This window comes from Phycomyces blakesleeanus (genome assembly GCF_001638985.1).
Source record: "Phycomyces blakesleeanus NRRL 1555(-) unplaced genomic scaffold PHYBLscaffold_8, whole genome shotgun sequence".
In the NCBI taxonomy this organism is placed as follows: Eukaryota; Fungi; Mucoromycota; class Mucoromycetes; order Mucorales; family Phycomycetaceae; genus Phycomyces; species Phycomyces blakesleeanus.
Genome location: NW_017265141.1, coordinates 1,772,690 through 1,790,683, shown reverse-complemented (window position 1 = coordinate 1,790,683; position 17,994 = coordinate 1,772,690). Strand labels below are relative to the sequence as shown.

At 36.7% G+C, this 17,994-nt stretch overlaps 4 protein-coding genes across 4 annotated transcripts; all 4 read right to left on the bottom strand.

Moving 5' to 3' along the window:
• Positions 1-82: 82 nt before the first annotated feature.
• Positions 83-6,757, bottom strand: PHYBLDRAFT_167504 (hypothetical protein; the record flags this gene model as incomplete). Its single annotated transcript, XM_018435655.1, has 45 exons — positions 83-137; positions 293-541; positions 612-650; positions 927-981; positions 1,136-1,207; positions 1,242-1,313; positions 1,348-1,395; positions 1,559-1,714; positions 1,775-1,822; positions 1,883-1,930; positions 1,989-2,043; positions 2,100-2,147; positions 2,205-2,252; positions 2,417-2,464; positions 2,513-2,569; positions 2,628-2,675; positions 2,734-2,774; positions 2,833-2,880; positions 2,939-2,999; positions 3,052-3,092; positions 3,152-3,206; positions 3,239-3,303; positions 3,361-3,408; positions 3,574-3,621; positions 3,720-3,734; positions 3,786-3,833; positions 3,892-3,946; positions 4,005-4,045; positions 4,104-4,151; positions 4,210-4,265; positions 4,317-4,392; positions 4,444-4,498; positions 4,550-4,732; positions 4,784-4,859; positions 4,911-4,949; positions 5,017-5,091; positions 5,143-5,218; positions 5,270-5,345; positions 5,397-5,456; positions 5,524-5,904; positions 5,972-6,027; positions 6,079-6,134; positions 6,186-6,261; positions 6,313-6,472; positions 6,629-6,757. 45 exons carry the CDS (start codon positions 6,755-6,757, stop codon positions 83-85), a joined length of 3,390 nt encoding a protein of 1,129 aa, XP_018293226.1.
• A 4,804-nt stretch (positions 6,758-11,561) lies between these two features.
• Positions 11,562-13,227, bottom strand: PHYBLDRAFT_167503 (hypothetical protein; the record flags this gene model as incomplete). The annotated part of the gene is made up of 4 exons (XM_018435654.1): positions 11,562-11,671; positions 12,261-12,360; positions 12,562-13,092; positions 13,144-13,227. The coding sequence occupies 4 exons, from the start codon at positions 13,225-13,227 to the stop codon at positions 11,562-11,564; spliced, it is 825 nt and encodes a 274-aa protein (XP_018293225.1).
• A 305-nt stretch (positions 13,228-13,532) lies between these two features.
• PHYBLDRAFT_167502 (C2H2-type zinc finger transcription factor) lies at positions 13,533-15,317 on the bottom strand (the record flags this gene model as incomplete). The annotated part of the gene is made up of 6 exons (XM_018435653.1): positions 13,533-13,822; positions 13,902-14,149; positions 14,215-14,340; positions 14,408-14,517; positions 14,574-14,925; positions 14,983-15,317. 6 exons carry the CDS (start codon positions 15,315-15,317, stop codon positions 13,533-13,535), a joined length of 1,461 nt encoding a protein of 486 aa, XP_018293224.1.
• Positions 15,318-15,798: 481 nt separating this feature from the next.
• On the bottom strand, positions 15,799-17,981 carry PHYBLDRAFT_167501 (hypothetical protein; the record flags this gene model as incomplete). Its single annotated transcript, XM_018435652.1, has 2 exons — positions 15,799-17,328; positions 17,406-17,981. The coding sequence occupies 2 exons, from the start codon at positions 17,979-17,981 to the stop codon at positions 15,799-15,801; spliced, it is 2,106 nt and encodes a 701-aa protein (XP_018293223.1).
• Positions 17,982-17,994: the final 13 nt, after the last annotated feature.

The following is a 17,994-nucleotide window of genomic DNA, read 5'->3' as shown; positions in this document are numbered from 1 at the left end:
TCCTTGAGTGTTGAATTTGACTGTAAAGTCACGAGAAAAAATACAGTTTGCAGCAAGTCAAAAATCAAAGATATGTGTAACACTATATCCCAATATGGAGACCGGGTTCTTGCTCGTTACCCTTGACTGCAAGGACACTAGAGAAACAAAAACAATTATAAGTAACGGCCCAATAACATTTTTATATCTGGAATTCTCGGCGGATACCAGATGATTGGTCGTTGGCCTTGACTTTAAGGGCAGTAGAAAATTAAAACCGACAGTAAGTAAAATCCCAAAGAGAAGTGTATACCTGTAACGCTGGACGGATATAGGATCCATGATGGCTGGCTTGGACTGTGAAGCCAGTATAGAAATAAAGCCAACAGTAACTAAAGGCCGAACTAGATGTATATACCTGTCGCACTGGAAGGAAAACAAATTTTTCATTGTGTAGCCGGATCGTAAACACACTAGGCCAATACGAAAGAAAGCATGTAAAGACAGAGAGAAAAGTGTGTACCCGTAACCTTGATTTGAAATCAGATCTTTGATATTTGAACTTTAAGGAAAAAAAAAACACTAGAAATATATAAATGACAGTAAGTAAAAGCTCAAGAAGCCTTGTTTACCTGTAGCCCAAATTTGAGTTTTGATCCTTGCTGTTTGGCCTGGAGAGTAAAAACAATAGTCATATATACTTCTAGGCTAGTAATGGCCAAGAACGACTTGTATACCCTCCATAATGGATGTATATTTGATCATCGTTCTTTGCCATCAAAAGAAAGTATAAATAAAGAGTACAGTTTGTTTTAAGTAAAGGTTTAAAGGAAACTTGGTTAGCTATAACAATTCATGAAAATCGGATCCCGATAATTGCCGTGGATGAGTAGACACTAGAAATATATAAAATCCAATGAGTAATTGCTCATCGAGTTTTTGTATACCTATAGCCACGGACTGAATCCGGATCCGTGAAGCATGATCTTGGTGGATTCAACACTAGAAATAAATAAAGCCGAGTGTGATTGCTCATCGATTTTTGTTATATCTATAACCATATAACGGGAGATCAGCACCTTGAAGCTCGACCTGGATGGCCGGAGACTAGAACTAGATTAAAATAATGAGTATATGCCCATAATGCTTTTTATACCTATACCCATGGCGGGGAGATCGGAATCTTGATGCTTGACCTGGATAGCTGGAGACTGGAGATATATTAAATCTAGTGAGTATATGCCCATAATGTTTTTTTATACCTATAACCATGGCGGGGAGATCGGAATCTTGATGCTTGATTTGGATAGCTGGAGACTGGAGATATATTAAATCTAGTGAGTATATGCCCATAATGTTTTTTTATACCTATAACTATGGCGGGGAGATCAGAACCTTGATGCTTGATCTGGAAGACTGAACACAAGAAGTATATTACAGCTAGTGAGTATATGCCCATAATGTTGTTTTATACTTATGACCATGGACGGGCGATCTGAACCTTGAGGCTTGACATGGATGGCTGAATACTAGAAATATATTAAATCTGGTGAGTATATGGGAATAACGTTTTTTTTACACTTATAACCATCGGCTGGCGATCGAAGCCTTGATGCTTGACCTGGATGACTGCATACTAGAAATATATTAAAGCTAGTGAGTATATGCCCATAATGTTGTTTTATACCGATAAACATAGAGGGGTGATCAGGTCCTTGACGCTTGATCTGAATGGCTGGAGGCTAGAAATAAATATCAAAACTAGTGAGTAAATGACAATAACGATTTGTTATACCTATAACCATGGACGGGTGATCGGGTCCTTGATGCTTGCCACGGATGGCTGAAGACCAGAAATAAATATAAAAACTAGTGAGTATAGGCCCATAATGTTTTTTTATACCTATAACCATTGACGGGCGATCGGAACCATGATGCTTGACCTGGATAGCTGAAAACTAGAAATATATTAAATCTAGTGAATATATGCCCATACCATTTTGTTATACCTATCACCATGCACGGGCGATCAGAATCTTGATGCTTGACCTGGATGGCTGGAGACTAGAACTAGATTAAAAAAATGAGTATATGCACATAATGCTTTTTGTACTTATAACCATGGGCGGGCGATAGGGTCCTTGATGCTTGACCTGGATAACTGAACACTAGAAAAATATTAAAGCTAGTGAGTATAGGCCGATAATGCTTTTTATACCTATAACCATGGACGGGCGATCGGAACCTTGATGCTCGACCTGGATGGCCCAACACTAGAGATATATTAAAACTAGTGAATATATGCCCATAACATTTTGTTATACCTGTCACCATTGACGGGCGAGTAGAACCTTGATGCTTGACCTGGATGGCTGGAGACTAGAACTAGATTAAAACTAGTGAGTATACGCCCATAATGTTGTTTTATACCTTTAACCATGGATTGGCGATCAGAACCTAGATGCTTGACCTGGATGACTGAACACTAGACATATATTAACGATAGTGAGTATATGTCCCTAATGTTTTTTACATCTATAACCATGGCAGGGAGATGGGAACCTGGACGCTTGACATGATTGGCGGAACACTAGAAATATATTTAAAATAATGAGTATATTGCCATAACGTTTTGTTATACCTATAACCATGGACGGGAGATCAGAATCCTGTTGATTGACCTGGATGACTGAACACTAAAAACATATTAAGACCAGTGAGTATATTTCCATAATGTTTTGTTATACCTATAACCTTGGCTGGAAGATCGCAACCTTGACGCCTGATATCGATGGCTGAACACTATAAATATATTATAACTAGTGAGTATATTCCCACAACGTTTTGTTATACCTATACCCATGGCCGGGCGATCGGGTCCTTGACACTTGACCTGGATGGCTGAACACTAGTAATAGATAAAAGCTAGTGAGTAAATGCGCATAACGTTCTGTTATACCTATAACCATAGCTGGTAGATCGGAACCTTGATGCTTGTCCTGGATGGCTGGAGACTTGAACTATAATAAAGCTAGTGAGTAAATGCGCATAATGTATTGTTATACCTATAACCATAGCTGGGAGATCGAAACCGTGATGCTTGTCCTGGATAACTGGAGACTAGAGATAGATAAAAGCTAGTGTGTATATGTCCCTAATGGTTTTTTTTTACCTATAACCATTGACGGTCGATCGGGTCCTTGCCGCTTCACATTGATGACTGGAGACTAGAAATAGATAAAAGCTAGTAAGTATTTACCCATAATGTTTTTATACCTATAACCATGGACGGGGGATCGGGTTCTTGATGCTTGACACGGATGGCTGGAGACTTAAATAAATATAAAAACTAATGAGTGTACGCTCATAATGTTTTTATACCTATAACCATGGACGGGCGATCGGGTCCTTGACGCTTGACACGGATGGCTGGAGTTCACAAATAAATATAAAAACTAGTCAATATATGCCTATAATGTTTTTTATACCTATAACCATGGGCGGGCAATCGGAACCTTGACACTTGACCTAGATGGCTGAACACTAGTAATAGATAAAAGCATGCGAGTAAATGCGCATAACGTTTTGTTATACCTGTAAACATGGTTGGGAGATCGGAACCTGGACGCTTGACATGGATAGCTAAACACTAGAAATATATTAAAACTAGTGAGTATATTCCCATAACGTTTTTTTATACCTATAACTATGGACGGGAGATCAGAATCCTGTTGATTGACCTGGATGACGGAACACTAAAAACATATTAAAACCAGTAAGTATATTTCCATATTGTTTTGATATACCTAGAACCATAGCTGGAAGATCGGAACCTTGACGCCTAACATCGATGGCTAAACATTATAAATATATTAAAACTAGTGAGTATATTCCCACAACGATTTGTTATACCTATAACCATGGACGGGAGATCAGAATCCTGTTGATTGACCTGGATGAGTGAACACTAAAAACATATTAAGACCAGTGAGTATATTTCCATAATGTTTTGTTATACCTATAACCTTGGCTGGAAGATCGCAACCTTGACGCCTGACATCGATGGCTGAACACTATAAATATATTATAACTAGTGAGTATATTCCCACAACGATTTGTTATACCTATACCCATTGCCGGGAAATCGGGTCCTTGACACTTGACCTGGATGGCTGAACACTAGTAATAGATAAAAGCTAGTGAGTAAATGCGCATAACGTTCTGTTATACCTATAACCATAGCTGGTAGATCGGAACATTGATGCTTTTCCTGGATGGATTGGATACTACAAATATACAAAAACAAGTGAGTAACTGCTCATCGAGTTTTGATATACCTGAAACCGTGGACCTCGATCTGAAAACCGTGGACCTTGACCTGAACCTTGAAGCTTGCCCTGGATGGAATAGATACTACAAATATATAAAAACAAGTGAGTAAATGCCCATCGAGTTTTGATATACCTGAAACGGTGGACCTTGACTTGAACCTTGAAGCTTGACCTGGATGGAATGGATACTAAAAATATACAAAAACAAGTGAGTAAATGCCCATCGAGTTTTGATATACCTGAAACCGTGGACCTTGATCTGAAAACCGTTGACCTTGACCTGAACCTTGAAGCTTGACCTGGATGGAATGGATACTAGAAATATACAAAAACAAGTGAGTAACTGCCCATCGAGTTTTGATATACCTGATAACCGTGGACTCTGATCGGATCCCTGATGCTTGACCTGGACGGAATGGATACTACAAATATACAAAAACAAGTGAGTAACTACTCATCTAGTTTTGATATACCTGAAACCGTGGACCTCGATCTGAAAACCGTGGACCTTGACGTGAACCTTGAAGCTTGACCTGGATGGAATAGATACTACAAATATACAAAAACAAGTGAGTAATTGCTCATCGAGTTTTGATATACCTGAAACCGTGGACCTTGACCTGGACCTTGAAGCTTGACCTGGATGGAATGGATACTAGAAATATACAAAAACAAGTGAGTAACTGCTCATCGAGTTTTGATATACCTGAAACCGTGGACCTCGACCTGAACCCGCTGACCTTGACCTGAACCTTGAAGCTTGCCCTGGATGGAATAGATACTACAAATATACAAAAACAAGTGAGTAATTGCTCATCGAGTTTTGATATACCTGAAACCGTGGACCTTGATCTGAAAACCGTGGACCTTGACCTGAACCTTGAAGCTTGACCTGGACGGAATGGATACTAAAAATATACAAAAACAAGTGAGTAATTGCTCATCGAGTTTTGATATACCTGAAACCGTGGACCTTGATCTGAAAACCGTTGACCTTGACCTGAACCTTGAAGCTTGACCTGGATGGAATGGATACTAGAAATATACAAAAACAAGTGAGTAACTGCTCATCGAGTTTTGATATACCTGAAACCGTGGACCTTGATCTGAAAACCGTGGACCTTGACCTGAACCTTGAAGCTTGACCTGGATGGAATGGATACTAGAAATATACAAAAACAAGTGAGTAACTGCTCATCGAGTTTTGATATACCTGAAAACCGTGGACCTTGACCTGGACCTTGAAGCTTGACCTGGATGGAATGGATACTAGAAATATACAAAAACAAGTGAGTAACTGCTCATCGAGTTTTGATATACCTGAAAACCGTGGACCTTGACCTGGACCTTGAAGCTTGACCTGGATGGAATGGATACTAGAAATATACAAAAACAAGTGAGTAAATGCCCATCGAGTTTTGATATACCTGAAACCGTGGACCTTGATCTGAAAACCGTTGACCTTGACCTGAACCTTGAAGCTTGACCTGGATGGAATGGATACTAGAAATATACAAAAACAAGTGAGTAACTGCTCATCGAGTTTTGATATACCTGAAAACCGTGGACCTTGACCTGAACCTTGAAGCTTGACCTGGATGGAATGGATACTAGAAATATAAAAAAACAAGTGAGTAACTGCTCATCGAGTTTTGATATACCTGAAAACCGTGGACCTTGACCTGGACCTTGAAGCTTGACCTGGATGGAATGGATACTAGAAATATACAAAAACAAGTGAGTAAATGCCCATCGAGTTTTGATATACCTGATAACCGTGGACTCTGATCGGATCCCTGATGCTTGACCTGGACGGAATGGATACTACAAATATACAAAAACAAGTGAGTAACTACTCATCTAGTTTTGATATACCTGAAACCGTGGACCTCGATCTGAAAACCGTGGACCTTGACGTGAACCTTGAAGCTTGACCTGGATGGAATGGATACTACAAATATACAAAAACAAGTGAGTAAATGCCCATCGAGTTTTGATATACCTGATAACCGTGGACTCTGATCGGATCCCTGATGCTTGACCTGGACGGAAGGCACTAGAAGCATACAAAAGACAATGAGCATATGCTCCTCGAGTCTTGGTGTACCTGTGGCCCTGGATGGAAACCTGTTCTTGATTGCTTGACTTTGCCTGAAAAGTCCCTAAAGAAATATCAAAGACAGTGAATGATTAATCAACGAGCCTTTATATACCTGTAGGCCTGGATGGAGATCTTATTTTTTATCGTTGACCTTGTTTGTCAAAAGACTAGACAAATATAATCTTCACAATGTGTGTCTTTGATAAATATCATATACTCCTTGAAATATAGTAAGTCCTGTCAGTTTATATCTTGTTTCTGAGCGTGAATAGGCTTTGGATGGATTGATGGTCAAACCAGTGTTGGACCTCAGTATTTCATTTTTGCTGTGTACTGGCTTTGACATGTTGTCTTATATCTTGCTACTGACTGTTTTACATATGATAAAAGCCTGAGATTTGACTAGCAAAATGGATTTGTATTGGTCATGATTCGTCTTTAACGTCTATGTTGATTAAAGCAGTTTGTGAGAGAGCAGTAAAGAAGTGTATAAAGTATTAATGGTATGTGGAAGAGAGTTGTTTTGACGCGTTCTGTTTGGATAGGTGTTTTTTTTTTATAAAACTCATGACGTCTCAATCATGAGTTGCTGTTCTTTTTTATTATTTTTATTATGATAGTTTGATAATATATTATAAAATTCGGTTTTTTTCTTATTCCTTTTTCGGTTTTCTTTTATCTTTTAGCCTTGACAGCATGTATATATTATTACTATTTTACTTCTTTATTTAATATCTATGCTTAAAATATGGGTTTTGGGTTTTAAAGAAGTATCACTTATATTCTGAAGGACGTGCTGTGCAGGCACTTGTTTTACTTTTTGTTTTTTTCTTTTGCCTCTTTTTTTGTTTTAGTTCTTTTTATGTCACATAAGGTCCGTGCTGTCCGTGCAGCATCACATGTGTCATGGGGCTTAGAGGAGCATAGTAGCAATAGTGGTCCAGACTTTACTTTAGCATGAAAACATTTAAATGATGTCTTCCGATTGGTGGACTATATGCATGTCAAATTATTCAGTTGCTATGGACCCCCATCCCCTTTTTTATTCTACTTTCTGTTGTGATTCTGTTAACAAGGCTTATGCTTTTGAACAGCCACTTGTCGAGACACTATATATGCCTCTGTGTTCATTTTAGCTGTACTACTGATATACAAAGTATTAATCGGCTAGACGTTAAACTACAATAAAGAAGTGTAAAGTTGTGTTGATTATAAAGCTTTAATTAAAGTCTTGTGTATATTTATTTGTTTGTTTTCTTGTTTGTTTGTTTCACATGCTGTGACTTTATTAGTTTAAGAAGCACCCCCGAAAAAAATTGCTGCTTATATCTTTTCTTTTCTTTCGTGTGAAAGACTTCCATTTTTCTTCTAGCTTTTTCACCAGTGTCTTGAGTTAATAAACACAAAGTGTAGGAATACTTTCTTGAAATAAAAGTACTTTCAGTGCTTCAGTATGAAGGGATTGACAGCCTGACTATTGAAAGTCGTTGGTACCTCAAGTTAAAGCATCGTTCTTAGAGTAAAATAAAAGTAAAAAGAAGAACAGGGTCTAGCCTAGTGTTTGTCAATCGACCTTGGTTTGTACTACTTTATAAACCAATCATAATCCAACTGAGAAATTAATACAGCATAACCCAACTGCCTGAAACACTTTACATTTATATGTGTTCAAATATACACCATTCTATCGATAATTATAATTATTTATATAAGTTACATTATACACCATGAAAAAGTAGTGGTGCTTGCAATTGTGCTAGCCTGGTCACAGATAGATCAAGCTAGTAAAATGGCTATTACATATATATAAATCACCTTTTAAAGGCTCTGCTTATTTACTATTTTTTTCTGTTATTGCTCAGACTGACTGACGGCACAATATGAAAGCAAAGAGACAATCTACTGCTACTGAACGTATAGGTTTTGTTTGGTTGGGAGCAAGACGCTATCGATTACTAATTATCGATTTATAGGATCTAGTGCTTTTGATATTTTGCGCTTGTATACCAAACTCAACTGGATGCACGAATAACCTAGAAATAATACTCTGTTGGATTAAAGGCTTTGATTTATAACTTTTGTTTTGTAATACAATATAATGCGCTACAGTACTGTATAGTATGATTCCACTTATTACTTTGAGGTTCATAGTCTAGCTTTGGTTCGCTTGAGACTATTTTAGTTTGAAGCACGGAGCCTTTGTATAAATGAACCTTTTCTATGGTCGATTAAATATGAGTGTACTGGAAATGATATTTTTTAAGATTTCTACAAGCATATGCAAATGCACACCAATGGTAATCATAGCTTTTCAATTATAGAAAATTAAAAATCGAATCAAATAAGCAATGTTTTTTTTTTGGCTTTAAGTAACCTGGTGAGACACATTGTGATCCACCTCTTCGAGGTTTATTATATTACAATTACTCGAATTTTGATCAAAATATCCGATTTTTTCACTCTCAAAAAGCATAGAACCCTGAAATTCGGGAAACTTGCACCACTTCAATAAGCTCTTTAAATGCCCAATAGCAAAAATACGAGTTGTTTCTAAAAGTACAATTTTTTTTTAGTTGAATACATAAACCAGACACTCCAAAAGGCATCAATTTGGAGTGTTCAAAAGTTAGAGATATTTTTTTTAAAGAAAAGAGAATATTATTTAGCATAAGAGACATTATAGAATAGCTATATATCTATATATGCTCTACATAACAGAATATCAGCTTGTATAAACGTTTATATGAAGAAAGCCGTCCTATATTCTGACATTACAAGCATACGCTGGAAGCAAAGAGTGGAGTACAAATAAAGCCACAATCTTTTTTCCAAAAAAAAAAGGCAATGACTTTGGCAGACACTCTTGAAATGGACGGCTGTGTAATATATGTCATGATATTTTATATTGCCCTTTAAGAGAAAAGAAAAATACATAGGATACTTTTTATGTGTTCCATTAAATAGCATACTTGAAGTCTTTGTTTCAGATTTATTAATTAAAATTATGATAGTAAATTGGTGTAAAGAAGTAAAAAAGAAAAAAAAAATGGGAAAATTTAAATTAATAAGGGCATTTTTTCTTTTTTTTTTGGGGGTTAAATACCTGTCTCCAAGGTGTATATGTGCAGTGTATACATCCCAGTCTTTCTTCACATATAGACGCACAAACCAGCTTGTCCACCGATATCTTGGCTGTACCATTATAAAATATAGAGTATAAGGTGGTTTGCTTTTTATGTCTTCTTGTAGACTGTGTAGAGGCTCATTGGTAAATTAGAGCCTACGACTTCCTACAAACAAAAGTCTTTTTTTTGTAAACTGATATTATCAATTTGTGGTGCAGACAGCCTTTGTGTACCCGATCGTAAAAGAACCATAGCAGAGCCCATCGACAGGGACACTGTTATCCATATGGAGGTTGAAATACCATTTAGTATTCACTCAAAACTATTCAGAGAGAAGTGTGTATTAAAATAACCTTTGCTGTACCACAACCAAAACAAAAAAATATATTTTTTTAACGATGGCTTGAATCTTCTTTCGACATTCCCAACATTCCGCCATCCCAGCTGAGGATCTTCATTCCTGTTGGGGATCGACATTCATATTGTATTGCAACTCAAAGTGGACCAAAAGCGACGCAATACAAAAAGGAAGCGCACTCTTTTTAAAAAAAAACCAAAATATTCTTTATTTTATTTTTTAGACGGCTGTCCATGGTATATACAAGTCGAGCAAAAAATAAGCCCTCGGTCATACCTTCGTGTCCCTATAAACTGCTCAACGCTTTAAAAACCGACACCAATAAATAAAAAAAAAATCTATTACGCCTAGCAACACCAGCTTCACAACGCTATCAAAATTGACATCAACAACCATAATATCCTTTTATTCTACTATCACTGAAAAATAAAAATTGAAATAATAGCCATATAATAAAACTTCAAAACTCAAAAGCTATACACTATATTCTTTTATATTTGAAGTGCTATATACCACTGTTCTCAGAACTACCTTCAAACTCTTGCACGCACATAACACTTGTATGCTTATGCTTCCAAGACTGTCTTCAGTGACAATGACCCCAGCCTATCATACATATTCTCCAAAGCTTCCGACTTTTACTATATCTTTAAATAACTGGTTCTAGACCAAACAGAAATCACCCATCACAAAGTCCTACCATAGTAATCTCTCTTTATAGGCGCACACAATAATCCTCAAGTCTATAATAATAATAAAATTGCTACACACCCTAATTCCCAAACTTGTCTTATATATAAAAAAAAATTCTTACACACTGCCTCCGTCTATCTCACTATTCCGCACTCTTTACACAATACAAATACTCTACTATCAAAACCTTCTCAATATTTTTAAAATAAAATCGCTGTTACAATTCACTCTCATTCTTCTTCAGCCTTTCACTTTAATCAATTCGACTCGGTCTCCACCTACCCTATTTATTTTACTATATTTAAATAGACACAACAAATAGAAGCTATAATGATTTATATATGTATTTGATTTAATTACAAGCATATTATTTATATATATATAGGTTTAAAAAGTATTATAAGAGATGTATATGTAGTTAAAATATGTGTAGTCGAGGTTTATGTGTGTGTGTGTGTGTGTGTAGGTGAGGTATGTGAGAAGGGGGGAGTGGGGTAGGGGGTGCGATAAAGAGTGGCTTAGGAAGATCGAGAGTGAAGGTCAGTGTATTCTTGAGAAAACCGCAAAACTATAAGTTTGCTCATTCTTTATAAACAATATTTGAAGCTAATGAGCTCTCTCTATAGAAGCAATCTAAGCGCACAACTTTCATATCCGTAGTGAAGTTATGAATTCTATATAAATAAACAGCAATGCCTTTGCGATGGACATGCGTTGAGTAACAGCTTTATTATAAAAAAAGGCGAAGCTATCTTCCTAAGTAAGTATGCTTCCCGTCTAAAACAAGTACACAATCATATAAAAGTCAAAATTAATTAACCAAAAATGGAACTCCAATGACTTTGACATTATACTCTATAGTTAATAACTTATACTCTTTGGCTTATATCTTTGTGCGTGCAGATAATGAGGCCTATCAAAATCTCATATTAATATATTAGTATATAAAATAAATTCTAAAATGCTTTATTTTATTACTGAAAAAGGCTGGTACTACAATATTCGGTAATTATCGAAGTAGTAGCTTGACGAAAATATATAGCTTGTATCATTAACTTCTCATCCGATTTCTCATATATACTCTCTTTTAGAAATATTTAAACAGTGAATTACAAAAGTACAGTGACCGCAACATTAAATTGCGGGTTTGTGAAAATTAAATTGCGGAAAAAAAAAATTCAAAGTGCGGCCTTTTCACAACTCAATTTGCGGTTTTCTGGAAAATCAAATTGCGTTTTTTCGTGAAATTAATTTGCAGTTTTCTGAGAAATTAAATTGCGGTAATGGCTGGACGAAGTATGAGACTTGTAATTAGAGGGGTTCTTTATTTTTGCACTTGTCAAACTGATTACAAGAGTGCTGTATGAAAGCTTTTAAATATTTAATAGGAACATCATTGCATGCATCCGCAATTCTTGTTTTGAGATCTTCTTCATCAGTAAAAACGCCTCTCTTGACTTTGTTTTTTACAACAGACCAAAATTGTTCAATTGGATTTAACTCGGCAGAATAAGGAGGAAGATGTATGCATCTATATCCTCTTGAAGCGATTAATTCATCAATAGTTTTACTCGCATGAATGGGCGCATTGTCTATGACAATATAAAAATTACTCATACAAGGATTTTTATCCATTTCATCAAGAGTTTTTCCAATGAATTTCAAGTAATGACCAGTTTTAGTTCCCTCTCGTCTTTTCTGGTTTGATGTCTGCTTTCTTTTTCGTCCTACACCATCAACTTTACGTTGCTTAGGCTTTTCTGTTACTCGAAGCTCAATATCAACAACCCCAATTGAACTTATGGCACCTAATATCGAATGAGAATCCCCTTTAGTCGACTTTGTTTCGACAATTGCTGGTGTACCAGCTTTAGACCAGGCTGAAGGTGGACGCATGTTTATATCAAAGCCACTTTCATCTACGAAAACGCAGTTGGAGAGGAAATCCATGTCAGTTGTTGTCCATTGCTCTACCCACTCGAATCGTTTTTGAAGAGTTTTTCCAGAGTTTCTTTCTTTTGTTTGTAATGTTGCTCTTTTGAATGACAGATTGCATTCATTTGTCATGAAGTTACGAACACTAGTTTCTTTCAAGCTGAAATTCGCAAACGAACGCTCCAGACTCACAACAACATCCTTCACACGTGTTTGAGGGTTTTTATCGAATAGATCGATAATAAACTCCTTATGCTCTTCTTGCAGCTGTCCTGTCTTTCGCTTATCCTTATTTGTTTGCTTTTCAAATATATTCCATTCAGGTTCATCTCTTATTCTTTTAGCCCACTGTTGACCAGTACGTTCGGATACACCAGAAAATCTGGCAGCTTTCGCAGCTTTAAACAACTTCACTTGTAAATAGTACAGAAAAAGCACCTTCTGGACAGGAGAATATACTTTATAACTTTTCTTCGTTACGTTATTATCTTCTTCATTCACCCTTAAATATACTTCGTTCATATTCTCGTCAAGTTCGCCTCTCATTTGCTCTTGCTCGGATGGCTGTGCCTGTTGGTATTCACGTAATGTGGTGAGGGTTTACAAATGAAAAGGATCAACTTCTTCAGACCATTCCATGGCATCATTGCCTTGTTCATCGTAGATCTTGCCTTGTCCATTTTCGTAAAAAAAGTATGTACTCATTGTAGTTCTAGATTGAAAGAGAAAGAAAATAAGAAAAAGAAAAGAAATGCTTGACCCGCAATTTAAATTTCTCAGAAAACTGCCAAATAAAAAAAGGCTATCCAAATAAAAAAAAAAGGCTATCCAGATTGCCAGCCAAAAAAAAAAAGGCTATCCAAATAAAAAAAAAGGCTATCCAAAGTACTAGCCAAAAAAAAAGATTCCTCAATTTGTCAGCCTCATCTAACGCAGTTTTTTTTAAAACAGATATCGTGAAATGAAAAAAGATTCATCTGAGGTATACTCTACTAGATTTTTTAATAATATTAATGGGTGTAATGGCTGCTACTTGCTTTTCTTTTGCGGTTGGCGTGGGTATCCATAATTAATGCTATTTCATTGTCGGAAAGTGTTGGCATGAGTGATGATTGCTGATTCGTTTTCTGGTCGACGCACAAGCTCCAGAAGGCTGAGGAAATTAATGTCAATTGGTCGGCTTGTGCGATAAAAAGTGGAAGTTCTTTTAAAGACATTGGCAATTGAATATGGGCAATTTCGACCATTGGGTATAGACCATTTCTTGTACCATCAGTCAAATAGAACGTCGCGTGATGTCCTTATTTAACATAGGGGTGATTAAAGAAAGAGTGTTAATATGTCTTTTTTGTATTCAAAATAAAAACAGAGATATTTACCAACGACAAGAAACGACAGAACAAATTTGCTACGATACGTATCAATTGCGTTTTTTGCTAAAAGCGCTAATCGTACCAAGTCTTTTCCAACCAGCTTGTGATTCAGCGCCTGGAGTGCTGGTTTTACTTCTCCAAAACCTACAGTCTGCCCGATCTCCGTGCCTATTATCATGCTGACCATAGAATCAGGTCTGGCCAGTAACAATGACATCTCACTGGATTTGCACTCGTCATTATCAACAGAAGTCCTAAAGTACGCGAAATTGCAAAAAAAAAATTAGCTTGCATTTGACTAAAATTGTTCTTTTCATACCAACGAAACATGACGTGCTTCATGAGGTTTTCCAACAGCGGATTAATAGCTGCAGTGACATATCTAGTAATCAACTCCGATTCATCAACTTTCTGACTGATTGGTTCCAAAGGTAATTGTTCAAGACTACGAACAGATGTTAATTGTCATATAATAAACACTATGACCTGCGTTCTTCACAATTCGCCCTTACAGATTTCGAAAGCAAAATAGTACTCTGTTATGGACATCATCGCTGGCAACCATAAGAGCCATCAATTTTTGAGAATCCTGAAAGTCTGTAGTCTTCTTCTTGATGCAAGTCTATATAATAACGGATAATTAAGCTCAGCCATTTTTTTACTCTCTTGATTATATACCTTCACGATTTGTTCAGCAGCAAGCCGAGTATATTGGTCAAATTCGCACGACTGAATACCATATTCTCCCAGCAAATATTCAATAAGGTCTTCGCATATTTCACGTCCTATAAACTTGTGAAGGTCACTGTTGGTGCGGGCTGGCTTTAACAAAAGGATTGAAGACAATGCCAAGACGTGCTGGACATGGGATTCATATGTCAAGAGACGCGGTTCGTCAATGACCGTTTTCACATAATTGCGGAAGTCGTAAAACCCCTTGGTAATATCGTTGTTCTGAAAGACAAGATCATTGTCTGGGCAACAAAAAATCCAGCCTAGCTTGGTGATATCGTCTGGTGCAGTGATAATTCTTAAACAAGTAAAATTTAGAAATCCAAATCATTGTCAGTCAAAATATTTCAAATACCCAATTTCAGGTTGAGATGTCACGACATGTTTCAAATCACAATGCTTTTCAAGTTCTTTTTTCATAACGAAGGCCTCTTTACAAGAGACACAGCCAAATTGAACCACGATGGTGTAGCCAAGTCGTTCATACTTTTGAACGTTCGTTTGATTGTACACACCAAAATTGCGGTTACCAGAGAAAAGACGTTCCACTTTTTTCTTATGAGTGGTAGCGATATGGTTCACGGCTTTTTGATTCGACTGATACGACTTGTCGCAATAAGGACATGTTTTTTTCAACAGAATAACAGTTTTTTCGCCCTCGTTAGAATTTTTAGTATCACTAGATGACATGGTTTTTTTTTTGTATTTCAGCGAAAGAAAAAGACTTTTTTTTGCTGGCAATCTGGATAGCCTTTTTTTTTATTTGGATAGCCTTTTTTTTTTGGCTGGTACTTTGGATAGCCTTTTTTTTATTGGCTGGCAATCTGGATAGCCTTTTTTTTTTTGGCTGGCAATCTGGATAGCCTTTTTTTTTATTTGGATAGCCTTTTTTTTTATTTGGATAGCCTTTTTTTTATTGGCTGGTACTTTGGATAGCCTTTTTTTTATTGGCTGGCAATCTGGATAGCCTTTTTTTTTATTTGGATAGCCTTTTTTTTGGTATCTCCTTATTTTATCCTACGGAGAGTTTGAATTTTGAAAATCCGTTGAGGTAGTGACAGGTTTTACTTTTGGTAAATTCAATTAGAATTGTATTTGTTTATATCAATCAGAAATATTTTTTCTTGTACTTTTAAGATCTTTTAATGATATATATTTATTATTTTTATTATTATCTCTGAGTATTCAAGTTTCTAAAATATGAAGGGTTCTCACTTCTATATTCATCCATCAACCTCACAGCATCTGCGAGTGCTCTTTTTATAAGATCTGCCTTTGTTTGATCTAAGCCAGGAATTGTCTTCAAAGTTTGAAGATCTTCAAAGCCGTGATGCATCGTTGCAGAATAAGCTGCAATTTCGTCAAAGACATATACACCTCTATCTTCAGCAGTACCTCCACTCTCTAATTCCTCCTCTACTTCTTCCTCAACTTCGTTCTCGTTTGCATTTACAGCGTCTTGTCGGTTCAATACCACTCCTGCTATCTCCCGTTGCTCGATGAAGCTGAATTTTGCCCCACAGTAACGCTTCAACAAATGTGAATGCTTGCATGGGATCTGGCGGGTCAGAAAGTTCGGGCAGGTGCAGCTTTGTATCAAGTCATTTGATATATTGACGGTATACCACTTATCTTCTGTTACGAAAGATCTTATTTGCCACTCACCATTATAATCATCCATGCTGTTACCAGTCTCACCCAAAGGGTTGAGAATCATGGAAGGGAGCATGTCATTTTGGATTTTTGAAGCAACAAAAGAATTTCTTGCTAACTCATTATCAATGGGACCCATCTTACCATTGTTGAAGTGAATACGCTCAACCTCTTGTTCAAAATAGAACTCCACATCATTTGTCAAGATAAAAATTAGTCGATCCAATCTTCTGATGCGTGCACGACCAAAGTAGATTGTCTTGAGTTGATTGTGCCATGATTCTACATAGTTGTTTGTCACATATCTCTGATGTTGTTGGCTAATGTACGGGCGCCCCCATCTTCGCAACAATTCTTCGTTCTCGGTCCATTTCTTCTCAAAATATTTCAAAAACTGAGGTTGATCCTGAACCATCAGTTTAAAATCTTCAATTGCTCTTAGGAACACGTCTTCGTTTGACTCGATGAGAATGTGTCTCAGGTAGTTCTTCAGTGCAGTCTTATAATTCCCAAGTTGTTCTGATGTATAAGAGGCATTAAGTTTAATCTTGCTGTCAAGGTTGTGCTGCCAAGCGCGAAGAACATGAAAATCACAGTAGTGAATTGTAGCATGAGGTAATGCTTCTTTGATTGCATTAACCTCCATAATGCTACAGTCAATGGTAATATTCATTGGTACGAAGCTGCTCTTGATGCGAAGGTGGTCAAGCCAAAGTTTGATGGGTATGGCTGTCTGGTTGTTTGTCACCATGTATGCAACAGGGAATCCCTTTCCTGTTTGAGGATGGCGAGTGACCAAAGTATATAATACTTCGTCGCTTCTGGACGAAATGGAATGGGTGGCATCGAGACAAAAAGATTGCGAGATTCTCATGATTGAAACTTGCATTGGTGATTGAAATCCAAAGGCAAATTGTTTTTTACCATCATTATAAACAGAAAGATTGATTTCAAAAATGCAATAGTTTTGTTCTGCTAGCTTTACATTTAACCAGATGGAAATAGATGCATTTTCATCAGAAGCAAACATATATAACAAAGTAGTCATCTATTTTATATACGAGTATTTATTTGATATATAAATATTAATTTAATACGAAAGCTCTGTTATATTCATTGACAAACCTTTCTCATTCTGTTGTAAATTTCTTCATAATTAGGCTTTCTAACGCCAACTCCCCAACTATCAATCTGTCTAAGAACTGAAATTCTTGTACTTCTACAGCTGCTGCCACTTTTCAACTGATCTTCAATAATCTTTATGGCTTCAGAAGGCAAAGGAAGAGTTCTGACTTCGTCCCAGTCTCCAGGAACATGGTTTACATGTGCCCTTGTTTGGCAAAATGTAACAACATTGGGGTTGTCGAGATGCTGTATGATTTTTAAGGCAGCTGTACAAGAGCATGCCTTCGTATCTTTCTGGGCAAGACGTAATTGGCGGTTTGTTATATATTGGCCAGCACGGTGGCATTTTTTAGTCTCTCCAAAAACTAAACCTTTTCCAGAATATTTATGCTTTTTATTCCATTTTGTTGAGCATAAGACATTGATTCGCTCCAGACACTTTTCCCATTCACTAGCTTTTACTAATATTGTCGAATTCAAAGGAAGCATCTTGATTCCTTCCAAAGGCGAGTTGATCAAGACTTGTTGAATGGTGGAAATATCATAAATAGTGTTGTTTATATTGTTGTTAGACATAATTGAAGTTTGT